The sequence below is a fragment of the Perna viridis genome, chromosome 2, assembly GCF_037379345.1.
Source record: "Perna viridis isolate PV_CMFRI_1.1 ecotype Kerala chromosome 2, ASM3737934v1, whole genome shotgun sequence".
In the NCBI taxonomy this organism is placed as follows: Eukaryota; Metazoa; Mollusca; class Bivalvia; order Mytilida; family Mytilidae; genus Perna; species Perna viridis.
In genome coordinates this window covers 63,561,821-63,589,289 of record NC_142446.1, presented here as the reverse complement: position 1 = coordinate 63,589,289, position 27,469 = coordinate 63,561,821, and the positions used below count along the sequence as shown (strand labels likewise).

At 32.4% G+C, this 27,469-nt stretch overlaps 1 protein-coding gene across 1 annotated transcript; it reads left to right on the top strand.

Moving 5' to 3' along the window:
* Nucleotides 1–1,407: 1,407 nt before the first annotated feature.
* On the top strand, nucleotides 1,408–27,469 carry LOC148626424 (uncharacterized). The gene is made up of 16 exons (XM_088570399.1): nucleotides 1,408–1,557; nucleotides 3,327–3,421; nucleotides 4,107–4,199; nucleotides 5,341–5,469; nucleotides 6,679–6,755; nucleotides 8,553–8,641; nucleotides 10,149–11,872; nucleotides 12,358–12,730; nucleotides 13,176–13,246; nucleotides 14,220–14,324; nucleotides 15,153–15,232; nucleotides 16,209–16,260; nucleotides 17,218–17,443; nucleotides 17,754–17,937; nucleotides 19,468–19,613; nucleotides 20,995–27,469. Exons 1-16 carry the CDS (start codon nucleotides 1,413–1,415, stop codon nucleotides 24,390–24,392), a joined length of 6,987 nt encoding a protein of 2,328 aa, XP_088426525.1. The 5' UTR covers nucleotides 1,408–1,412; the 3' UTR covers nucleotides 24,393–27,469.

Genomic DNA, 27,469 nt, shown 5'->3' with positions numbered 1-27,469 from the left:
GACATGTCGATCGTGGCAAGTAGGAAATTTTACTATGTTAACAACTGTGCAAGTGCAACATAAGGAAATTTAAGATACCTGAATGAAACATCTGATCGTTCTTTGATAAGATTCCGAAAAACTTAAGATAGAGAGCTGTTGCGAAAACTCGATCGATAGTTACTGTAGTTGTGGAAATTGCACGAATCCCGGACCTATCGCATCCCGTCACAGTGCAATCCAAAAGTAATGATAGTGAACAGATTTATAATATAATTATTGCAGCTGGATTGTGAATGGAGCTAGTTGTTGAGGATCGTGAGCACTTTGGTTACTTTTTCTACAATTTAAGTTAAACTGTAACTGAACATTGTTTTATCTAAAAATCAGGCTGGATGATTCATCATATATCAAAACACATTTGTTATATATCCTAAAAACAACTCATCCTATGTTCATTCCCTGTGATCTGCTGTTTACCATGAAATATTTTTGACTGGTTGTAGTGTAAAAATTCTGGTCTAAAATTTTGCGTACTTTTCTGAGGTAGAACATAGCAAATTTTAATTGTGTATACTTTCATTTTAAGGTATTATATAGCAACATTTAAGGCTGTAAGTGACATGCTTCAAGTACAAATTGTGCTAAACAACTTGATCTGCTAGTTCGTTTTAGAAATATGTCACGTACTCGTAAGACTTTATTTCGAACACGACTTTGATTACATTCATCTAATATACATGTAAAGGCCGTAAAATTTAACCTATTGTATGTATCAGGTTCCCACGTTCCGATTTAACGCTACACAAGTTATAACTTTTCATGACAGACGTAATTGAAAAGTTGGCGGTGCGTTTCGAAAACATTTATAACGGCGTCATTTTAAGCTAAAAAAGATATATCCTTAGTATCAAAATAAAAAGTAAAAAACAACATGTCACTTTTCTTGAACCAAATTATTAGACATAAAATCTAATTGACATTTTTTAGACGGATAAACTTTTTTGTAACTATAGTTTTCATAAAAAAAATAATTCTGATTAGTTGTATTAATCATTATTATTGTCACCATTTTCCCTTTATATTTTGTGTTTTCGTCAATATATATTGATGTATATACACTAATTGAGATAATTAAATTCCTTTGTAAGGGGAAATAATTACAATGGAGTGAAAGTGTATTTTGAAACGGACTATAGACAGCCGCTTTGTTTATAGTGTTGGGTCAAGGCCAATTAGGCTTTAATAGGGTTTAATTTGAGCCCATTGTTTCGAACAAACATATCTTTTATTATATGATTTATATATTGTCAACATTATTAAATCCTTTCAAATAATAATATCTTTGCTACGATTGCTCGTTAGAAATTTACAGTCTGATATTATGCCTGTTTCAAGCATATTTTAACAATTTATGTATAAGCATATCCAAAATGGCGTCGGCTGTAGAAAGCTTGTGTCACAAAGACCCAAACTTTGCAGTTATTTGCAATTTCTGGGATAGATATGGAGAAATGATTGGGCTAAAAGAAACATCATATGCCGATCTTGAGAGGTGGCTAGAAGACACTAAGCAAGGTAAACAATGAATTACAGTTTTAACACACAAAATCTGCAGACTTCATGCGTTCATTGTCAAAATTGCTTTTTTTCATTTCGGGAAACACTCAGTTGTACAAGTCCCAGTATTGAAGACAAATATATCACAAGCTGATAATTGTATATACCACTTAATTTACTGCAATGGAATAATTTCCAGACAAAAGAAAGAGATTGTTCTGTCCTTCATAATAGAAATGTGCATGTTCATTGAGCCATTTGAGGTGGACAATTATAAATGCTACCCTTGTTCAACCTTTCCAGGGGTTTGTCTATATTTTTTTCAAAGAAGGTCCTAGCCCATTTAATTGGAATTTTCTATTGGGAAAATAGTAAGAAATAAGAGCATGTTTAGACTAAATCTGTGATTGCTCTGAGTGTGAAAAACATGTTAATAGTGTTGTCTGTTGTACATGCAGCAACAGTTAAACGTCTTTCTTTGAATTAGCAAAATTTTGACTTTTATGCGGAATCGTTTGTTTTTACCAGCTCACCAAATACGAGTAATTTGGCAAGTTCTCATTAGCTTACACTCGTCAGTTTTGCGACCGTCATTTGATTGGCAAGTTCCAAGAAAAGTTAACCAGCCAACAGGTTATTTAGTAAAACATCCCTTAACATCATGCATTAAAAATATGTTCCTTACATTATAACAAGTTTAGCTCGAATATGTTCAATTTTATTGACTTGTAAAGCATTGTTTACGATCTGCCTTTTCAATTCCCAGTGAACGGAATGTGTCAAAACCTATGTGACGGTTCCGATCTTGTATTAGTATTCAAATGAAATTATCTTGGTAATTTAATATATGTTACCTTGCAAATTAGTTGTTTATTGTCAAAATAAAAATGAACAAGAAGCAAATGATAAACATTTTCTTGTTACATAATGATGAATCTGTTGAAATATAATTTTATTTTTAAAATATGAGTTCAGAAATGGAGTTCTTATTTTGTTACTGTAAAGTACATGAATAACTTCAATGGGTGGGAATATTCAAAAATGGAAAAGTTTTTGAGAAATTTAAAAACAAATGAAAAGATAATTGAAGAAAGAAAAAAAAGGTAGAAGGGAGTCAAATCCAGTAGAAAAAAGATGATAATACAGGGAAAAAAAATTGGCTTCTTGAATTTCTATTTGGCTAGCAAGATCAATATTCGACTAGCCAGAATGGCAAGTTGGGAAAAAAATGGTTTCCCACACTGCATACATGTACAATTTGTATATTTAAAACACTTGTTTGCAGAAACTAATCATATTACATATACATTTGTATGTAGGTGCTTGAGGTTAGGATTGCATCATGTCAGAAAATGGCTTGCCAACCAACCTCTAGCATCACTTGAGTAAAGTAGACTCTCTTGGACACTTTTGCTTTTATTATTTGTCCCTGTGCTCTCTAATTTTTGTTGTGGAGTTAATTAAATTCTAGATTTATAATGATATCCTATATCGTATAAAGTTCAGTGCTACCTATAGCAAAGGGAAAGAATTCAGATTTTAGTGTAATTTACGTTGTCTCCCACCTTCGTCCAATTAAAAATCCTGGCAAACAATTACAGCTCTTGGATTCATTTTATTTACATGTAATCGTTAAAGTACAAAATTTAGTAAATGTACTAATTTGAATATTTGGTACTCTGTTGCTTGTTTGATGGGTTTTTCTTCACCATGAATCACTTTACCATTGGCAGTGTCTGAATTTCACGTGAACTGGTACTTGAATATACAATGTTTTTTCTTTTTAGTTTCAATGCCTCTAATTGACATCCATGTACGCTTACTCAGAAGAATTGGGAAGACTTCAGTTACAGCTAATAGATGGGAGCGATATATAATCAAAGTATGTAAACATTTAACACAAAAAATGTCATGAATGTAGCATTTTGAAAGTTACTTTTGACTATTGAATGAAAAAAAAAGGCATGTATATAATGATTCTCAATCAGTAAAATTTCAATTAATGGCAAGAGCTCTTCTGAAAAAATTATAGGTAGGGTGAAAGGCATTTTTGTTCCCTCTGCAATATTGTATACAATTTCAATTTGGAATACTGTCATTTCCCATATGATTGATTCTTATGCATGTACCATACCCTTGCTCAACAGGACCTTGTAATCCTATTGTGTACTTTTGTGTATTTGTACATTAATCCATCTGTTATAAAGCTTTCATGTTTTGGTTAAGGCAAAAAAAAAATGTGTTTCCTGCTACCCTATTTTCCCTAGTTTTTGTGCCTACCCTAAATATTTTTACTAAGCTGTCCTATTTTTTTTTCTTGCTGGTAGCAGGAAACAAGACTATTAATTTTTTTGGCCTTGAAGACATTTAGAAAACCACCGAACCAAATATTTTCCAACATTCCTAACTGTGCAATACAGGCCAAGTTCAATAATTAATAAGGAGTTATTACCCTTTTCCACAGAAAAAATGGAATGCAGGGGTTTATATCAACACCAGATTGATTGTATTTAGTTAGGAATTATTTTAAGTTGTGTTTCACTCAAATGATGTTCTTTTTATTCTAGTTTTGTCATACCTACTCTGATGTAGATGCCTGGGAGATTGAAAAATTTGGTTATAAGCATTCCAAGTTGACTACTAAAATAACTCTTCTAAAGGTGAGTGCAATGTTTTTATATTCTTAAGGTGAGTGCAATGTTTTTATATTCTTAAATTGAGTGCAATGTTTTTATATTCTTAAATTGAGTGCAATGTTTTTATATTCTTAAGGTGAGTGCAATGTTTTTATATTCTTAATTTGAGTGCCACGTTTTTGTATTCTTAAGGTGAGCGCAATGTTTTTATACTCTTAAGGTGAGCACAATGTTTTTATATTCTTAAGGTGAGTGCGATGTTTTTATATCCAACCCAGTGATATTTATAGGGTATACAAGAACAAAATGTGATTTGTTGCCTCGTGAATGATTGATTGTGGGTCCAATCACCAATGATTATAACGAAAATGGATATGGTTGATAAATTAAAGAGACAACAACCCCACCAGGTTGAAAAATGTCAGCTCAGTCACCCATGGGTCTTCAATGAATGATAAGAAAACCCTCACCTTAGGCAAGCTGCTCCTAGCTTTGAAACTATATTATACACATCTAGAGTGAACTTGTGTTCCTCATATACTCTGGCAACATAAAAGTAAACTGAAGTGAAAACTAAACAATACATACAGAGGCCAGAAATTCCTAACTGGGCAAAAAATGTGCATTAATGTATACTTGATTGTTACCACCATACTTGTAATTAAGATCAGTGTTGAGCATCTTAAGCTAAGTATAGTTCATTAAGGATATTTATAGAACCATGCAAACCAGATATATACTGGCACAACTTGTACCTGCATATCTATGCACAAAAATTTCATACCCCACTCTACTAGTTGGTGGAATATTGGAACCACTTTATCCGTCTTTCCAAATTTTTCCAATATTTTACACTGAAACCTGTCAAAAATTATCTCATAATATACAGCATTATGCCTAGAGAAAAATAAAATTATTCAAGTTGATAAAACGTTATTTTGGGTTGACAACCGAAAAATTGATGTATCATCCTATACACGATTTTTACACAGAGTCATACCATCTACTTCAACAATTTAAATGTTATCAAAATTCAAAAGTTGCACAACTGCCAACCTGAAGCATTAGAATCAAAAGTTTTAACAATAAGAAAATAGTCATTGTGACAAATGTATTGTACATGTACATGTATGTTTTAATTATAAAATGCCTTTTTTTATTTCAGAACTTACTAGAGAAGCAATTTGATCAGAATTCAACATTTAAAGAAAAGATCAACAAAATTGCTCCTGAAGACATGAGATTCCAGCCGATTGGCAGAGATAGGAATGGATTAGCTTATTGGTATATGCTGGTATGTAATACAGCTTTGGATTTAGATTAAGGATAGTATTTCCTAAGTTGCTTTCTTGCAAGTAGTTGAAACAGTTCAAATGTAAAACTCTAAATTATTGTGATATTGTCATTTTAGTCAAAAACAGGCTTTTAATTTTTTTAGATCCTGAGAACAATCCCTTTTCAGTAATGTGCACATTTCTGTCATGCAAATTTTTGTTATTGCAGTTTTAAGCCCTTTTTTTTTCTTGTGACAATTAAAATATTGCAAGAAATTCTGAATTTACTGTATTCATACATTAACAAGTTTCAAGATCAAAATTTTTGGAGAGAAAATGAAGGAAAAAAAGTGCTTTATAAATGTATATGTAAACTGTTTTTTTTTCAACAAGTTCATAAAGGTTATTCCAGGAAAAAAGTGTATGGGAGGTTTGGACAGCACATTTTTTTCTTTATACCCCACTACCCATAGAATTAAAAATAAAAGTTCATAACAAAGTATTACTATGTATGCTTTGAAATGCCCTCGTCCATACAATTTATAAAAGATGCTGTCCAACCCTCCTATACATTTTTTCCTGGAATAGCTCTTATATTTTGTCATTTTGATATGAATATTTTTGTCATTGGTTTTCCTTCTATAAAATAGTAGACAATCAAACATTTTATATCCCCAGTGAACAAATTTGCTATAAAGTGCACAAATCTAACAGTCAAGAGTCCTTAGTACACTGTACATTTAAAAATATTAATCAGTTGTATTTGTCTTTGTAAGACATGTAAATATCAAATTACACAAATTATGTATCTGTAAGTTGTAATTGTTTTTTTTTCTATTTAATGTCAACTAAATTTGTATATCTGAAAACTTAAATGAAATAAAGGTACAGGTATGTTCAAATCACTAGCTTCAGGGATGGTATGCTTTGTAATTCTTGTGTCATGACCCCAGCAATTAGAGAAGATTTGTTTAAGGAGGTAGACCTAGGGTAAGGGACATAACTCTTGAAACCAGTGATGTATCACATTCAATTTCCACAAAGCCTATCAAGCTTTCATTTTAAACAGAATGAAATCTTTCCAAGTTACTTTTATGCTTTCAGGAGATTGATGTAAAATGCTTTACACATACATTCCAATGATTTGTAGGAGTTATTCCCCTTTAGCCTAGGTCTGCCTCCTTAATAAAATATTGAAAGTATACCTTGAAGCAATATTTTTTTTTCAGGATAATGATTGTAATTTGAGGGTCTATAGGGAAGACTTAGATGACAATGATGCAGAGACTTGGGAAATAGTCTGCAAGTAAGTAAAAGAAATCAAAGACTGAAGTCTTCAGTCTCACTTAACATCAAATATTCTATGATACTGATTTTGGCTTACTTTCAATATGCTCTATTTATAATCGGGTGACTTCGTAACAGTGATGACCCAAATGTTCCTCAATCAAAACAATTAGGAAAGTAGGGTTTTCTCAGCTATATTACAGTAAAGTTTAATGCTAACCGATCATTTCATCTTTTAATGTAAACTTCCCCACTCTCATACAAGTATAAAACACACATAGAACACATGTACATGTATGGTATTTAAGAGGTACATTTTGATGTCATATGAAGCTGGAATTGACGGTTCTACTGCACTGATCTACAGCATAAGATGGTGTAGTAAGATATAATTACGCAAATCATATTCAGTGTTAGAAACTTAATGTTTGGTCAACAAAGACCGATCATAATTTTATGTAGACCATACTGTAAATTTCAAAGGAAATTGGGCCAATTTCATCATAGACCTGCTTCATTTTATATAGATTCGGTCCATAGTTCTACTGCTAATTTCTTTCACTGCATATTTGAACGTACAATACTAAAATTATGATTGCAAGAAGTTGCTTACAATATCAAGGACTTAAAGAAAAATAGTGCTTTCTCACTTGAATACAAAGATATTCCAACATTGTATTTTTAGCCACATGATATTTCCATTAATATCTCATTTATGTGTAAAAAACATGATTCTCAGGGCCTGATCTAGACATCAATGACAAGATTTTTTTTTATAAATTCTGTTTGAAAAATAACATATTTACATTTTTTTCTATGTAATCTATTACGAAAACTTCTCCCTCTCAAAGATAAATGGGAGAAGTGAGCACAAACAAGGAGAAGTTTTTGTCCATTTCTCCCTCTAGGTTAAAGCCTTGAATTATGCATATGCAATGCAGTAAAATATATGGAGTCTTAGGAATAGCTGCAAACATAGCCTTTTCAATTGGCTTACAACAGAATTAATTTTAAAAGTGAGAACAAGAATCAGAGACAAAAAAAATGCATGACTAGGAAATCTCAGACACACTTGGGTGATGTTTCAATGGTCTTCTTGTTGGCTCAACCTTCTTTGAGAATGTGAAACGATACCCTTTGGTGTTTGAGATTTCTCTTGATTTGAAACAACTCAAACATGATAGGCATAACTATGATAGTAAATTACATAAAATATAGTACATGTAAACATATATGTTGCTACTTGTATGTGTACATTTTAGAAGATTGCACAGTTCTTAAAAAAATCAGTACTGTGCAGCATAGTGTTACATGTACATGTTTATATGCCTAGAGCATTGTAATGAGTTCAAAATTGTGAAAATAAAATCTATTATTATTTTCTTGGTTATTGTTGTAGATTCTTACTAATCATGCTAGTGAAGATCTTTATTAAAGAAAATTAATGAGAATTAAGTTGATACACTTACCGATATTAAGAATCTGGTGTGCATAGAACTGGAGATGATAATCCACTTGTAGATATAGAAATGTTCACCTTAAATCTGCATGAATTTAAAACATTTTTTTGTAAATACAAAAAAAACATCTTTTCAGTACAGTGTGAATGAATCCATCTACATGGAAAAGATACTTGTAATACATGCATTCTTGTTCATACATTTGGTGTTCATTGGCTAAAAACCTGAAATGAAGAAAGTTGTGAGATTAGATAAAAAGATAATAAATTAAGAAATGAGAATTCTGCAGCCATTAAACACAAATCAGGTAAAATTTCAAATTTTTATCCATACAATGTTTTGATTTGTATTCACAGAACCAGAAGTGATCTTGCTCAGCTTATAGAAAAATTAGAACAGCAGATTGCAGGAACTACAGATATTAAAAGTGAAGAAGCCAGTGCCAGTTAGTATTAGACTTATATGTAATACATGTATTTGATATTTAAGTATCAGTCTTTATAAAAATCAGACAGGAGGTGATTCATGTATGTCAAAAACCCACCAATTTTACTTTTATTTCCTATTCAGAATCATTTACAGACCACATAATCAGCCTCTACTATAGGCAGTATCTGAATTTTGTATGGACTAGTATTTAAGTAGCACTCCACAGAAGAATCATGCAAAATGTGATTTTAATTAAGAAATATACTATACATACAATATTTTGTAAACGTATGTGTACATGTCCACCTGATACATGTACATGTTTTCAGAATTATTTGGAATACTAATGGATTTTAATACAACCGCCACAAATTAGTGGTCATATATTGGTATATTGCTGGCATTGTCACTGTAGACACTTGGTTTTTCATTCAATAACTTAAGTTATGGTTGATCAATCATTGTGAAAATTTGGTATGATTTTACTAACCACTGAAAAAAGGTTCCGATTCATTTTTAAACTCTTGGTACAAATAGTTTACACAATTCAGGGTTATAAAAAAGGATTCTTGATTTACTTAAAATGTCTTTTTGTAAGTTTATTGTGTAAATAGATTTATCATGTTCTTTTTTTAAGTTGGCAAAAAATACTTGAGAATTACATTCTTTTTGTGAACCATATCAAATACATACATGTATACAAAATTTTTTTTATGGAAAATTTTGGTTGATTGCTGAAAGTCAACATCTAGATTGAATACATGTGTATTTAACATTTAATATCATACATGTATTAATTTTTTTTTTTGGGGGGGATAAAATGTTAATTATTTTCATGAATTGTGTCTAATATACACATCATTACATGTACGTGTAAAGCAGTTCCAGAAAAAAAAAACTTTTTTTTTGTGATTAATGAAATTTTAGTGGTAATAGTACTATATGTGTTTTTTAACCTCTTTATAAATAGAGAGAAAAATAGTTCTCAATGTGTCCTAAAGTTTCAGGAATATTCTGATTACTACAAGATGGTTTGACATGATAATTAAGTGTCATTCTCTGTAAATATCAGGCAGTGGGTGAATCAAATGGAAAAAACACACAAATCTTTTCGTGTAATCTTAATAAAAATGTTACCTGAAATGTGGAAATGGCATTCATTTCTTTTTAAAGAGTCAGTAATTTGAGGTATAAATTATATGAAATATATTGCAAAGGGAGATAACTCAATTTTCTCCTGCCATTCTTTTGTAACTTTTAATTCACCTTTCTGCATTCTCAGACACTTTTGAGACTTCGTCTTCAATAGACCATGGACTCTTTTTTCTGTTCATGATTCATTTTTTTTTTAAATTTTGCCTAATTCACTTAATTTTTTAAACAACAAAGATCAGTATAACAAACGTAGAAATATATAACTTTCTCTGAGCTTATTCTCACTTGTCATGGGTAGAAAGGGATTCTGGAGCCTTGATTCTCCAAAATAAGCATGTAAGAGTAAACAAATGCTATTTATATTTCAGGCAATAGTGTAAAAAGTGAATCAGTCGATCAGGAACTAGCTGTGTCAGACGATTCTCAAGACTCTCATCCTGACGTTAAAAAAGATCCAGAGAAAGCCCCAAATAAACTTGATGAAGTTGATGGAATGGTTGAAAAAAATAAACCAGATGATGAAAAGGCAGATATTAAAAAAGACCTGGAAGATAAAAAAGATTTGAATAAAGAAGTGATAGGTGAAAAGACAGAGGTTAAATCAGAATTAGTTGATGAAAAGACAAATGTTAAAACAGAATTAATTGATGAAAAGATAAATGTTACAACAGAATTAGGTGATGAGAAGACACATGTTAAATCAGAAATAGTTGATGAAAAGATAAATGTTAAATCAGAATTAGGTGATGAAAAGACTAATGTTAAATCAGAAGTAGTTGATGAAAAGATAGATATCAAGAGTGAATTAAAAGATGATAAGGCTGATGTGAAAGAAGGACTAGATGATGATCATATAGATGTCAAAATTGGAACTAAAGAAATTAAAGGGAATATAGAGTCATGTGACCAAAAAAGTGAAAATGATAAAGTAAAAGTTGAGGAAAAGAGTGATGACACTAATACAGGCACATATAATTTAAAAACACAGGCAGAACAAGCAGATGATAAAATTGATGAAAATAAAGACAGTCAAAAAGTTTCTAACACTGCTGAAGGTGATCAAAAACTTGATGAAGGTGCTAAAACTGACAATGTTGAAAATGACAAACAGAAAAATGATAACTATTCAAAGGATAAAAATTCTGATAAAGTTGAGGATAGCAATAAGGAAATACCAGAATCTGAAACGTCCCAAAAGTGTGATGAAACTCCATCAACATACATTCCAAAAGATTCTATTGAACTTTCTGTTAAAGACTCATGTTTAAGTGATAAAGATAAAAATCTACAGGAGGATATTAATAGCAAAGAAATGGATGAGACTGGAGATCGTGAAAATTCCTCAAATAAGTCAGAGAATATCTCAAGTAAATGTGGGTCAAGTGATTCTAATAATAAATCCAATTTAGAAAGTGAAAGTAAAGTAGACACAAACAATAAATGTGAAAATGAAAATGATTCTGCTACCTCAAAATTACTTGGTGCTTCTTGTGATACTGATAATGCTGATTCTACTGTAAAATGTGGTTGTGATACAACTGAAACAAATGGGGATAACCAGGGTACTCCAAGCAAAAACTCTAATAATGAAATTGATAGTAATATAGTAAATAGTGCCGATACAAGCAATATGACTTCTTCTAGATCTCAGTCTCAAGAAAAGCAAGTCAAAAGTGATAAAACTGATCCAGAGCATTCCTCTAAAACAGAGCTAAATTCTCAGTCTTTAGCTAATGATGATTTAGAAAAGGAAAACAATAAGACTCCTACTAAATCAAAATTAAAAGTAAAAGGGAAGAAAAGGCCATTGTTATTTGAAGATAATTCAACAGAGGATTCACCTGCAGTTGAACCAGAATCAAAAAAATCTAAACCAACCAAAAAAATTTTAACAAAAAAACCACCTGCAAAATCTAAAGATACATCTGATGACACTGACGATAGTGAAGACATTCCTTTAAGTCAGATTAAATCACCACCAAAATCTTCAGGGAAAAAGACCCCAAAGAGAACCCCTAAAACTACACCAAAAGCAAAGAAAGGGAAGAAAGTGGATGCTACTCCTACCAGAAAGAGTTCTAGACCAGCTAGGGTCTGTATATGTAATCTTTATGCTATTTAGATCATATGTTGTATGTACATGTAGCCTAAAGTTATATAATATAATATATAAAATTGATGAATTTGATTTTTTTTAACAAACCCAGTGTCATCAAAACTTCTGTCATGATCTATATATAAACTACACTTGCTGAAGATATATACTCATTATGTTGTTTAAAAAACTGCATTATACAAATAATTTTTCAGATGTTTTTCTTTTTTCAAATCCAGATTTTTCAGTTATTGATCTGTTTTACTGTAGAATTACTTCTGATTTTAATTATTTCTGCTTTTTTGTTGGCCCTGTAGAATCAAGTCTGATTTTAAAATATGCATAGTAAATAAATATACATGTCATACCTATTTCATATAATCTGTACTTTCTTCATGCACAATGTACATTTCTATACTTTATTATGTCAAGACTTGAAATAGTATTAGTTGAAAAAAATGTAATGTATATCCTTTTTACAGAAAAAGAAATTTGACAGCGATGAGGAGGAAGAAACACTACCAAAGTCTAAAAAAGCTAAAGGTCAGCTGGTTAAAAAGTCAAAGGTCAAAGCTGCTGATAGTAGTGACGAGGACAATACGCCTCTTAAGTCACTGAAAAAATTCGAGCCAGAAACAGAATCTGAAGATGACAATGGGAGGAGAAGAAGTTCAAGAGTCAAAAAGTTGCTCAAGGCTAAGAAAAAAGAGCCGAGCCCTGCACCATCAAGTTTTGATGAAGCAGAGAATGATGATGATAGTGAATTCACTGTTGGTTCTGACTTGGATGATTCAGATGATGAATTTAACCCAACACCAAAGGGAAGAAATGCAATGAGACAGGCAGCTATTCAAGGTTAGACAGATATTGTTAATGTTGTTTTTTGGTGCATGATTTTGGCTGAGTATTATGGAAATTATTATTTGTAAGGTTAGGGTATTCTTTTGTTTATTCACATTGTTGTACCACAAATTTATAAGATAAGCCATAGATCGTGAATTGCATGGAATATCTACCATAGGATGAGAAAGCACAATTATATGGTCTGGCTCACCCATGAAAACCCCGAAAATTGGTTCGTCACAAACAATAGTACTCTCACAGTATGCTGTAAATAGCCCTAAAACGTAGCTTCTCTTCTCTCTTTAAGAGAAGTTCTTTTTGATTGAATGCCCTTGTTGTAGAGCTATTTGTAGCATAAATTAATAATATTTTAGACTCCTTTAATGTAAACTTGCAGTTGCAATTACAAATTGAATTGTAAAACTCTATTATAAAATTCAGTATGAATTGTTTTCAGAGGAGGCAGAAGAAGAAATTCCTAATGACACTCCATGTTTACACTGTAACAAAACAGACAGACCTGAATGGGTAAGAGTAGTAATTTTCACAGGGTCTTTAGTTTGGCATATTTTAGCCACCTGTCTAAAACTCCAAAATAAATTAAGCAAAATATTTAATCTATGTTTACATTTTGAAAGTGCTTAATAGTGCATTACTTATCATCCTCCAAAATAAGGAACATCAAAACTGTTTGTATACATTTTTTGCCTCAAAGTCACAAAGTTTTGCACCTGCCAAAATATCTCAACATACAGTAATTAGATTGGTTTCAGTTCCTTTAATATTTTGTTATCATTGGTAGGCTTTAATGTCTGGATTTTTTAGAATAACACCCACTTTCATACCATCAGTGGTAGTAGTGATCATTTTGATAAAATTCCTGCTCCTAAACATTCAATTCTACTGGTCCTTTCTTGAGAAAAATTCTATGGATGAACCCAGGCTATATTCTGATAAAGGATAGAGTCAGGGTGATTAAGTTTTTCTTAAATTTTATTATCCGCAAACAACATTTTTTTGTCTGTCCATTTGACTACATGTATATAAATGCCCAAAGTATCATTTTGCATCAAAAGAGAAATGTATGGACTAATACTTGCAAGGGGAGATAATTGAACTTGGTTGGTTTCATATGAAGTGGAATTTTCTTTCCAGAACCTGCTTACAGGATTTCTGGTTATATTAAGGTATCATCAAGTTGTAATAGATAACGGATCTGTTTCTCTATGGTACCACTTTTTTAGTTGACAAACTTCTACTTTTAATTCTTATTCCTGACTTTTGTTGGTATTTAATACAAAATAATCTATGCTGCTCAAAGAGACTCGTCCAAACTAAAGGTTTATTACAAATCAATTAAAAAAAACACCAGTAGGTACTAATTTGACTTATTTATTTTTTTATATTTCATCTTAGACATCATATTTTTTTAATTGAGCAATTCAATTTTTTAATATTATGATATTTTAAAAGTCCTGAAAATAATATTTCTTCATTCCAGTTACTCCTTTGTGATAAATGTGATGATGGGTACCACACTGCATGTTTACGGCCTCCTCTAATGATAATTCCTGATGGAGACTGGTACTGTCCTCCATGTGAACATGTAAGTGAAGATTACAGACATGGTTTGCTTCAGCTTTAAAACTGTAATATGCTTTATCATATCCTGATTTTATCGTTCCTTTTCTTGTTTTACCTTATGTTTACTTCCATTTTCGCCAATTTGGCTTTTTTGGTCAGCTTTGTGGATAATGCATGAGGTTATCAACTGCAAGTACACGATACTGATATCTGTCCTGCTGTATGTTGCACCCTTGTTATTAATAGGAGGGTAATTAATTAGAAATATGATCACGAGTGCTGAAGAATGCCAAGATTTAATGAGTATATTTTATTTTTTTTCCTGCACGAGTTAAATCTTTTGGTCATCCATGATAACTGTTTGTTATGTAGATTTTCTCCATTATTTATTACTATTTTCGTGGATCGTTATGGTGTATCCATCTGCAACATGAAAACTGATTTATTCAATGGGTCATAGTTCTCCTTTCCTCATTTGTCTACCCCGGACTTGACTATTTATAAGCAACTCGGCGGGTGTTTCTGGAAAAGCAGAGGACGCTGACCCTACCGGTGCACCTGGTCCATGCTCCCAGTTTTTAGTGGAGTCCGAGTTGCTCATAGCTTTTGTTACTTGGTATGTATGATTTTAGTTGCTTTATGTTCTTTGTTTTGTATGTCTGTTTTCCATGTCTGGTCTTTGTCCCAGGATTACATTCTTTTGATTACCGCTATAACGTTGGTTCCCTTGATTACTCTTTCAATATAATATTGAATTTTGTGCACTGTGGATTGATGTTCTTGTTGTGACATTTTGGCAGGACAGGAGAAAGGTTTCACAGTATCAATAATTACAATGTCATTGTTACAGAAAGGATTATTAGAACAGTTACAGACCAATCTTAAGTATCTGGATACAATCATGAAGAAAAAAGACAGAATGATTAAACGGTCAGTACTTTGTAGTTAATACTTCTTCCTTAGAGCAGTACTATTGATCAATTCATATGTGTACTTTCTGCCAATAAGGTTCCAACCTTAAACTGCTGTGTGACAGCCCAGTGACAAACTTATTGAGTTGAAGGATAAACTTTTTTGCCAAATCAATGGACTAGTTATTTAGATTTGCTCTAAGTTACTTACTACAACACGGAAAAGCTATCCTGCCACACTCTGTGTAACTCGCAGTTTACAATATAAGCAAAGTTTTATACTTTTTGATGCTGTGTAATATTGCACTTGACTGTTAGTACACTTGTTGACTTGTGTAATGAAATATCAGAACTTAACCCTCTTCATTATCCAATGATTAATGTTTATTTTTAATAATGCTTTGTACATTATTATAGCATGTACATATATTGTACTTTATGCACAGATTTAAGTGTAATGAAACCCATGCAAAATTAATTAACTCAGAAAAATCAAAACTACCATGTATTTAGTAAGTCTGGTCTTATTCCATTTGAAAACATGCACATTGAGCTTTGGTGGGATAAATATCCAGCTTTTCTAGATGCACTCAAGGAAACACCCTTTATTGCGATGGTGCATTAATTGTGTTTTACCATTGGTTCCTTTTTCTATTGTAACAATGAATATAAAAAATTTAATAGGATATTCCAGTATGAAATCTATAAATCTAAGAAAATGTACTTGATATATGAATGAGTGATAGGGCTGTACCATTAAGCCATATGAACAGGGGTAGGTTCTTTATATGTGGGTGGGTGTTCAGGTCTCTTTGACAAAATATAAAGTTTTATACAAAACATCAATAGAACTTCTATGGGTGGCTTCCCTGGTGAAAAAGTGCTTTACATCAAGCATTACATTCATGGAACAGCCCTTAGTCAATTAATTATACTTCATCGTGTTTTTATTATTTGTTCACTTATTTTTTTTGTTTTTGCTTCTTTTTTTGCAGGAAAGAAAGATTAGCCTTTGTTGGTATCAGTCTGGACAACATATTAAAAGATGTAAGTACATGAAATAAACAATGAAACTCAAGTTCCTGGACCCATTGTAAAGTTTTAAAGGTTATTAAAAGAAAAGGGCTGCTTCAATACTTAATGTTTTGAAATCTTATTAAGATTTAACATTGTAGCTTAAACCTATTAAAGTTAAAAACACAACGTAGATACTAATAACTAACTTGAATTTTTATAAAAATAACAATGAAAAAACGAAGATTCTTGGAAATAAGAAATCAAAATCATGAACAAATTGAGAAAAAATGAATTTATTATAGAATAGAGAAAAACAATTCTAAGAATTAAAATGAATTTTGGTACACACATGTTAATGCACCATCTGTGACACCATTAATGCCATCCTAAAAAGTCCTATATGTGTAAAATGGGTATGTTATAATTTAGATTCCCTGATTCTTCGACAGAGGAGTACTTAAATTATTTTATTTTTTAGGTCACAGTGTGTGTTCTTATTCATAAGCTTAAACAAACATAAGCTGCATGAAAAAATGAATTATAGAATGAGAAAAACAATTCTAAGAATTAAAATGAATTTTGGTACACACATGTTAATGCACCATCTGTAACACCATTAATGCCATCCTAAAAAGTCCTATATGTGTAAAATGGGTATGTTATAAGTTAGATTGTACAAGCAGGGATAGAAATAAGGGAATTTGTCCAACTGGTCAAATGGCTAAAATTGCCAAAACTGAAAGTTCTGTTTGACTTCTGGCCGCGGGTCACTGGGATAGTGATTATTTAGACCCACTGTGCATGAAATGATATGAATAATAGTCTTAACAAAGTGAAATGTATTTTCATTCTTTATTTTTTTTTCTAAAAAACATGAACATCAACATGACAAAAACTTGAAACATATAATAATAGTTCAAAAAGGTCAGTAATCAAGGGGAGATAATTGTGTTATTAAAGTATTTCATGATTATTTTTCTGTTTTAGGAACACAAAGAGAATATGAACCCTGCAGTAGTGTATGAAGATTACAGTGAAGAAGAGGAGTATTACAGAAAACCCAAAGTGAAAAAACAGAACTTTAATAGTGGTGGCAAGAGATCATGTCGGTCACGGAATGTCATTAGCTATAAGTTTGATGACTTCGATGACATGATTAATACTGCCATTAAGGAGGATATGGAAAATCCAACTCCTTATAACCCTGGAAAAGGTTAATATTAACCCATTTTGTTTCTATTTATTATTTGGCGAACATTGTTAAGTGATTATTCCTTGAAATGCTTGTAGGTGTATCTTGTGGCCTTAAGCATGTTAAGGGTTTTTGTAGGTAGTCCTATTTTTGTTTAGATATAATTTTTGTCCATTCCAAAACTGAATTCTACATTTTTTAAACAAGATTTTTCTGTTGCTTTCTTTGTTCTTCCATATGTTCTTTCCATTTCACAAATTTCTGCTTTTTTTGGCTTCCTGAAATTGTTTTCCTGACACTATGTTTTCTAAACTACTTTTCAACCCTTTAGGTCGATCTCGAGGTAAAGACATGGCCAATATTTACATGGCTGAGGGTAGAGAATATGTTAGCGAAGAGGAGGGCATGCCTTCCCCTGTTGGGGGTAAAAAGAAGAAGAAAGGGCGTCGATTGACCAACCTTAGTGATGATGATGACCTTGATGAGGATAGTGAAGAAGAATATAGATGCACTGAGTGAGTTATTTAAGATATAAATCACAGAAACTCCATTTTATCATTGTTTTACCATAGGCTAGACATTTCTGTCACATTGTTTTTCCCCAAGCTATAGTGAGGGATTTAATAACAACATAAATGGCCAGCCCTTGGTAAAACAATGATAAAATGGAGTATCTATGATTTATTTTGATTCTAATTGGACCAGTTTCTTCATATTTTTAATAGATTTAGCATTTGTGTTGCACTAAATATTGGTCTACAGAAAGGACTATTGTCTCATAAAAATACAGCATGTGTAGACCAAAAAAGCATCGTCTGATCCATTAGTTTTTCTACACCATGAATCACCTTACCATAGGTAGTGTCTGTACTTTATTGGACTGATTCTTAAAATAACAATTAAGTACCATTCTGTGTAAGAATCAGGCAATGAGTGGCACATCATTTTTCTCAGTTCGGTCTTTTTTGCCTCAAACATATTCAAATACATCTAGAAAACAACTGAATAGCTATTTAAATTTATCCCGATGTTATTTTTTGACAGCTTATAGAAGGAAAAGTTCAGGAAAATTTTCTTGCCATTTTTCCATAGTGCATTTCAACTAAATTTGACCTATCAATATCTTAAAAAAGGCAAACTTTACAAACACTTTGACAGTAATTTCTTGAGGTTATGAGATATAAATACTTGGATAATGCAATAAAATCTTTGTGTTATTTTTTCTTCATGTGCCACACTTTAAACACATTTTGCCTGTTTCTTGGACAGAGGAGTACTTAAATTATTTATTTTTTAGGTTACAATGTGTGTTCTTATTCATAAGCTTAAACAAACATAAGCTGCATGTGTTTGGATATAAGCTCACCTTACAGTATAGTAAAATTTTATAGTTTAATTTATTAAACAACATGAAAGATACCATCATGAAAGTATCTGCCTAGGCTGCGTACAAGTAACAAATCAGAGGAGAATAATTTATAAACTAAGAAAAAAACGTCACTGTATGAAAGGCAGCCATCGAATACATAATGGTACTACCTCTCCTGCTACTTCTATAGTTGAACACTATAATATCAATTTAAAGTATGTGCTTGAGACCACTATATAACAAGACTTGAGACCACTATATAACAAGACTCTTACATACATGTATACATTAGAATAATACTTGAAAACAAATGCACATGTTCATAGTAATATTAATAAATGCATTTCTCCATATTTTCTACAATTTTTGACTGCCAATTTAACCTCTTCTCCATAGTACCTATGTAAAAATCACACAATAATTGTTTTCATAAAATAGGGACATAATTCAGATTGTCTTCAACTAACATAAACAAGTAACTTTTTATTGGTAACTGAACAGTATGTTAGTATGCACAATGTACTTGCAAAAGATATGAATTACCTTTAAAGAATCACATGTTGTAGATATTTTTTACTGTAAGTTCACTATGATGTTTGTATATCGGTGCATATTATTTTAAAACAGCTGTCTGTTTCTATACAATGTATTTACAAGAAGACTTTTCTTTTTACAGTGATTCCTCAGTATCTGAACCTCCGGAGGAAGAGGAGGAAGATGATGATGATGTCAGTGATTACAGCCTAGATGGGGAAGGTTGGGGTCGTAAAGGAACAAGACGGAGTGCCAGACGAGGAAAGGCAAAGAGATATAAAGATTTTAGTAAGTCAGAAAATAATGTTTGTGCTATCCCAGTGATGTAGCATTGAAGCATGTAAAAACTACATCCAAAATAACCCAACGTACATTAACTTATTGCTAAGTAGAGAGACTTTACTCAACCACTTTCCAACCAAAGGAAACAGACTTAATATCATGCAATACTGAGAGCATATGATTCAAGCATATTTTGTTATTTTTGATATCATGAGTTATCTCCCATAAGATAATAAAAAATTCTTAATTTTTCAAATATACACATAAATAGCAAAAAAAGTAATTGTTATGCATAGATTAGGATTGAATTTATTCATTAGAACATACCCCCTCCCCAAGGTAGCAAAAAGGAAAGAAATTGAGTATTCAATCTTATTAAGGTAAAGTTTGTGGAAAAGTCCATTATTATAAATACTGAAAGGCTGGTTACTTGGTGGGAGTAAAATTTTGCAATTTTGAGGTGAATATATGTATTAAAAATTTTGGTGAATTCTAATTGAGTACTGACCTCCCCAGAGTATACATTTTGTAGAATTTATTTTGGCATTTGTAGACAAACCATTAAAATAGGCCAAAATAAGCCCTCCATGAAAATTACCTGCTATACAGCATTTCATTGAGATTAATTTTAAGGCAGCATAGTTCTATGAAGAAAAAAAATCAAAACTCTTTCCTGATAATTTATTTGCTTTCCTGTGAACATTGTAATTTACCCTCACCACTCTTTTGTTATAGTTACAAAAAAGAAGATAAAGCCTTCCTCCAGTATTGATGTTCATAAAAAGGCTGAAAAACAAATAAATTAACTTTGAATTTCCTTAGCCATATAATTTATCAAAATTGAATTTTTTCCAGTCTATTTGATGTTTTAATTATTTATTGAGACTGTTTATCCACATATGACTATTTTTTCATTTTCTAGGATATGGAGAGAAGTTCTAGAGAGTACATACATTACTAAAGAAATTACACACAATATCCTTGATACACATCATATGGCCTTTGTAAATAACTATTTCTTAATCACATCTAAAAAATAAAAAGAAAAAAAAGATTATTGTTTACATTTTTGTTGACCTGAAACTTCTAAATGTAGCACATTGAAGTTCACAAAACTTGTTTGCACTACATTTATCTTCATTTGTTTAAGGAGGTAGACCTAAGGTAAGGGACATAACTCATAAAATCAGTGATATGTTTGCATCATATTTAATTTCACCAAAGCCTCTCAAGGTTTCATTTGAAGTAGAATAAAATTAATCCAAGTTAATTAGATGCTTATATAAGATTGATTTAAAATGCTGAATACAAACATCCCAATGATTTTTAAGAGTTGTGTGCCTTACCCTAGGTCTACCTTCTTAAATTCTCTAATTTGTTCTTGTAGTTGCTGATGAAGATGAGGATAGTGACTTTGCTCCTAGGAGGCGATCAGCACGATCCACGAGAGCTGCCACACGACAGCGAAGAAAATATAAAGATGCCTTGAGTGATGAAGAGGAAGAAGACTTGGAAGAGGAATCAGAGCAGTCAATTGACACAGATGACCTCTGCTCTGACGAAAGTGGTCCGAAAAAGAAACAGAAAAACAGGGCTGAAATAGACAAAAAAGTGTTTAAAAATAATAAAAAGAGAAGGAGAGTTGACTCTGAGGATAGTGAAGAAAGTGACAAATCTGAGGAAAGTGACTCTAAATCAGAAACTGACGATAGTAGTATTGATATCGGAAAAATTAAAAAGGCAGCTAAAAGGAAGTTATCCAAAAGACGTTATTCTCATTCTAGTAGTGAATCTGAAAGTTCTGAGTCTTCAGAGCCTAAGAAGCAAACTAGGCGAACTGCAGCAAAGAAAGGGAGTTTTAAAGCTAATGTTAAAAGTGATTCGGAATCTACAGAAGTCTCAGGTGAAAGTGAAGAAGACACCAGGAGGTCAAAAAAGAAAAATGTTATCAGAGATGATTCAACAGATACTGATGACTATTATGACAAAAAGTCAGATGAAAATGATGAGGGTGAAGATGAGACAACTGAGGATGAAGAAAAAGAGCCTGTGAAACCAAAGAGAGCGAAAAAAGATGTTGACAAAACTGAAGAAAGTGAAAAAGAAAACCCTGAGGAAGCATCATCAAACATTGTTGATGACAAAGATATGGAGCAAACAACTGACAGTCAAGATGAAAATGAAAGTAAGAAAGAGGAAACAGAAAATAAAGAAGCAAATGAAGAGAATGTTGTAAGTCAAAATGACACTGTGTTAGACAATAATCTTCCAGAAAATGTGCCAGTTGGTCCAGGTATAATTAGGCCCAGTCCACAATACTCTATGGGTCAGGGACCTCAGCAAAACCAACAGCATTTCCCTGGCAGATCACCTCCATATGGGTCACCACCTCACAGGCCTTTCATGCCATCACCTTCCCATGGATCATATCCTCCTCAACAAGGACCCATGGCTCCTCCTAACTCACAACCATATCCTTCACAAATGGGACCAAATTTTTCTTCATCAGAATCTGGTCCAACACCAAGCCAAGGGCCTATGTCATCTTCACAATATCACCAAATGCAGCAAAGACCCCCATTTTCATCCAGTGGACCTTTTCCTCAAGGTCAGGGACAAATATATGGAAGGCCACCACAAGGTCATCCAATGATGCAAAACCAACAGTCCAGTCAAGATAGTGGACCAGTGCAGCAAGGTCCAAGGCCTGACATGATGGGGCAAATGAGAGGTCCTTATCCAATGCAGGAAGGTTCCATGATGAGAGGCCCAATGCCAGGCCAACAGATGATGCGTGGACCCTACAATCCACAGCAACAACAATTGATGATGATGCAGGGTCAGTTTCCTAGGTTTCCACATGAACAAATGAGAGGTCAGCACCCAGGACAATATAGTGGACCTATGAGGGGTCCATACCCAAATACCAGCCAACAGGAATATGTAAACATGACTAATGCACAGAATTCAAGCAAGGAAGGAAAAACTCAGAATCAAGAACAGACAGAAAATAGATTGAAAAGCCCTGAGCATCAAATGAGACAGGGTTTCCAGGCAAACCCAATGTTGAGAGGTCAGTTTCCAGGACCACACCGGCCTGTTGCAAGAGGTCCATTTCCAGAAAGACCAATGATGCAAAACCAAGGTCCATACAGACCTTATTCTGGTGAAATGAGACCAGGATATCAACAGGGTCCTCCAGAATATCAAAACAGGATGTCTCATCCAGGCACACAATCCAGTCCAATGGATATGAGTTCAAATGTTCCAAGTATGTCAAGTCCACCGATTGATTCAAACCGTCAATTTTTCCCGGGAAATCAGCCAAGACCTCATATGTCACAAATCCCATTTAACAATAGTTCTCAAATTACAGGCTCCACTACTGAAACTACATTTATAACAAGTTCTACAGCTAATCAACCAAAGAAGGATACACCAGATTCATCAAACTCATCAGATTTTCCAAAAACTTTAAATGATGAAGAAAACGGTGATAAGGTAGAGACAAATACAGAGGTTAGACAAGAAAATAGTACAGAGACTGAAGATAATGTTAAAAAGGAAGTAACAGATGTTGAACAAAAAGTTAAAACTGAAGAAGTTCCAAATAATATAAATCCTATTGAAATTGAAAATGAAAAGAGAGATGAAAACCCACAGAAAGATGGAGATAAATCAAGTTCAGAAACTAATAAAGATGTCCCAGCAATTGAAACCAATACTCAACCAATCCATCCTTCATCTAACATTGGTGCAGGAGGGAGTCAATCTGGTCCACAAGGTCTGAGATCACCTCCACCATCACAAGCGCAGAGCTTACCAAACATGGGTCATGGTCCTCCTAGCCAGGGGTCTATGATTCCTGGACCCCATCCATATCAACAAGGAATGTTCAGAGGGCAATTCAATGAAATGATGTCACAGGCTGGCCATAGAATGCCATATCAGGGTGGACCCGGAGGAATGCCCCAAGGGCCACCAAACTACCCTGGATCCAGACCAGGACATTTCATGCCAAGAATGGGACCTGATGGAATGGGCCCAATGCATCCTCAATTTCAGAGACCTATGTATGGATCTGTCCCAATGTCATATCAACAACAACCAGGAGTGCCAACCTCATTTGGACCTAGACCAGAGATGGGAATGAGAATGCCACAAACGTTTAGTCAAAATGAAGGAAATCAAGATGGGCAGTCTAAAAACAGTGGTCCAGATAGCCAGTCAGAACCCACAAAGGCCAAAAAGCCAAGAAAACCAAGAATGTCAAAAAAGGAGAAGGAAAAACAAGCTGCAATGGCTGCAGCAGAAGCTAGCAAAAATCCAGTCTCTACTTCTCCAAACATGCCGGGCCCAGGATTTCAACAACCACCTCAGATGGGACCAGTCCCACACCAACCTTACACACAGATGCCCATGTCTAGACCTATGCATCCACAAGGACCATATATGAGACCACCTTTTGACAACTATGGTATGAATGGAATGAACCCTCAAGGACCCCCTGAATACAATCAGATGCATCCTTATGGTGCCCCTCAGATGATGCCACCAAATGGTGGGCGTGGCTTTATGATTGACAATCTCTTAGAAAAACAACCACGTGCGAACAACCAACTTGAGCCAATCATCTCTCAGGAGGAGGAAGAAGAGCAGCCAGTTGAACAAGAACCTAGCCAATCATCATATGCTGATGAGGAAGAATCACCACCAAATGGTGAAAAAGACATGGATGAAATGTCTGACATTGGTGATATTGTTAAGTATGTGATGAATCATTAGTTGTAAAATTTAAGCTTTTTTAAAGTAGAATTAGAATTGCTTAGGAAGTACTGTGTTCTTTTCCATATGTATATATTTATACAGTGTCTGGTACCTCATAATGCCTCTTAAATGTTGTTGTCTACTTGACTGTAAATCTTTTTTTTCTGTTTATGGATACAGTTTTTTTCGAAATTAAGCATAAAAATCAGTTTCGCAAATATATGATTTTGCATTTAACACTCTTTAAAAGATGTATCCTTTTATAAACAGACTTCTTTGTGATGAATTTTTTTCACAATTTTATCCTGATGGTGAATTTGAGAAATGAAGTATATGAAGTAGTTTTGCAGCATGTACAGTAAGCTACTGTAAATCTAATAAAAAAAGACCTTCATGCAGTGACTGAATGAAAGAATTGATAGGTTTAATTTTAATTACATTGGCCACTAGTTCTATAGCCCAATAGTTTTGTACTCCTGTTTACTATCGTTATTTGTTTTAACAGAATTTGCATAAATTTTGAATGAGGTCATTTGTGATTAAATGATTAAATACCTTGATTTATATTAAATTAAAATGTCATGATTTATAGGGTTCTTCTTAATATTGTGAAGTACTATTTATTGTTAATGATTTATAATACTACGCAATGACTTTGTTTAGATTAATGGTAATTGTCTTCTTTTTTTTTCATTATGAAAAATGATAAAATCTTATGATACATGTATTGGAAACCCCAATTGAGGGTAGATTTATATTCATTGACTTCAAGAAAAATATTTTTGGTAGAGAACTATTATGTATTCAGGCACTAAACTGAACCTTGAAATATGCAATGGCATTACTTTTGAATGGAGTAGAATTCAATTGCTTAATGGAATATTCAGTTCTAGAATAAATAGTTAACGAGTCTTTTTAAATAATGTGTTTGCATTCACTGATTTCAACAGTTACACTGTACGTTCATTGTTGTTGTGGAGCAGATCCAAGAACAATAATTCTCTCACTTTTAGACTGCTCTTCAAACTTTCAAGACTATAAAAATAAATGTTCACAAATTTTAAGTATTTGATTATTTAGAAATGGAGTAGTACTTACATGTATGCATATTTTGACTATTGATTGCAAAAGTTTCAATATTTTTACACGTCTTTGAAACCTTCTTTATGGATTACTTGGTTTAAAAATCCCGTTCTATACTGATATTGCATTTATTGTACTTAAGCTTATAGTCAGTATCAAGTCACTTCACACTTTAATTTTACTTATAACTTTGAAAAAAAACAATTTTAGGATTGAAAGAATCAGATTTTGAAACCGGTTTTATTTATGTATGCATTAAAAATTAGACATTTACTCTACACATCTCTTTTTCTTACTACAATAGACATTTTGGTCCTTATTGTCTTACTAATTTGACGAGATAATATTTATGTTAAATTGCAGTTGTAAAACATTTGGTTAGTTTTAGATCAAGATATTCGAAGAGGTCATAGGCTATAATTTTCCTATTTATAAAAAAATACAAAATTAACGAAAAGGGCTTTTAGGTCCTGGGGTTACCGAATGGATCCACCACTGGCATTAAATTTTTGTTATTAGCTAGAACCGGTGGGCAGCTAAAATCTGTGGGCATTGACTAGTCTTGATGTTTATCTTTCACATAGCCTACTAACTACTATTTACAATGTATTTTTATGTCTCTACTCCGATTCATTCCCTCGAACAGTTCACATACCTGGTGTATATATTATATATCATTACATTATTTATTATATATTATGATTTTGTTTGATGATAGATTTTTAGCTTTTTTATCGCATCTCATTATTATTGACTTAATTATTAAGTTATCCTTACCAAACTTATTCTATTCTTATGGAGCAATAATTTATCAATTTTAATTGAGGTTAATTGTTCAACTCATTGTTTATTCATATGAAATTTGCTTTGTGTACTTGGCATTACTTTTTTGGTTTTTGTAATTCAGTTATATTTTTAGCATCATTCTATAGTATTTTATAATGTTGACATTTTTGTATTTGAGAGAAACCACATCATAATGCATTTAGTTTTAGTTTTAAAATACTGTGTAGGTACTTAATATATTCGTTGGTGCAAATTTTTCTATTCTTCTAATGAAATAATGGAGGATTGATTCTGCAGGAATAATTTGTTCATTGTCCTATTTTTTTTATTGATTGTTGCATGCTCTCTAGCCGGTTGGCCGATATGTAGCGATGTCGACAGAAATTATTCCTAATATTTCCTGTAATATAATGGAGGTTAACTTGCATGTATCGACCATTGAAATAAAGTAACGGATATTCCAGCTTAAATTACAAAAAAAAATTTGTTAATCAGAAAAAAATCAAACTTATCATAAGGTAGTTTCCTACGACCTTCTCTTGACCGGCGTATATATGGTTTACCATTATCAGCCCACAATAGGAAACTTAAACTAACTTAAAAACTCAAAAAATGATTTGAGTTAAATGTCAGTCTTGTTAAAGGAAGTATCCTTTCTTTTTTATTGTTACAATTTTTTTTTGTTTCACAAATATGAGATTATAAAAGCGGTTACGGGCTCATCTTTTGCTTAGCGCAGCTGTAAAAGATTTGTATTTCGTTAAAAAATTTAACAAGTGCGGGTCACCATATGGATTTCTTATTTAAAAAGAATACCAATTTCATTTTAATGGAATCTCAGTCCAATGTATTTTTACCTTAATTTGTGCCATTTAAGACTTTCATATTGATAAAATGCATATATGTCATTAAGTTGTTAAAATTGCAACTCTTATCAATACTGTCCGCTGATAAATTCTAAATGTGACAAATAGAAACATTTTATTGTTTTTAGATATATTATTTAGTGTGAATGCGTGATCTCAGAGTGTTTGTTTCTTATGCTTCTATGTGTAAATGAAGATTTCCACGTGTATAGATGTAATGAGTATGTGTTGTACAATATCTTTTTTATTTGTTTGACAGTGTAAGAGATCGCGTACATTTTCAATCATTGTATAATTCTCATGTATCATCTATGTTAAAAAAAACTTTTTAAAACTTAAATTAAAGAAATGATACTTTTA

Coding starts and splice junctions, on each gene's coding strand:
- LOC148626424 (XM_088570399.1), top strand. CDS start 1,413: ATGGCGTCGGCTGTAGAAAGCTTGTGTCACAAAGACCCAAACTTTGCA. Junction 4,200..5,340: donor CTAAAATAACTCTTCTAAAG/GTGAGTGCAATG, acceptor TTTTTATTTCAG/AACTTACTAGAGAAGCAATT. Junction 17,444..17,753: donor TCCTTATAACCCTGGAAAAG/GTTAATATTAAC, acceptor TCAACCCTTTAG/GTCGATCTCGAGGTAAAGAC.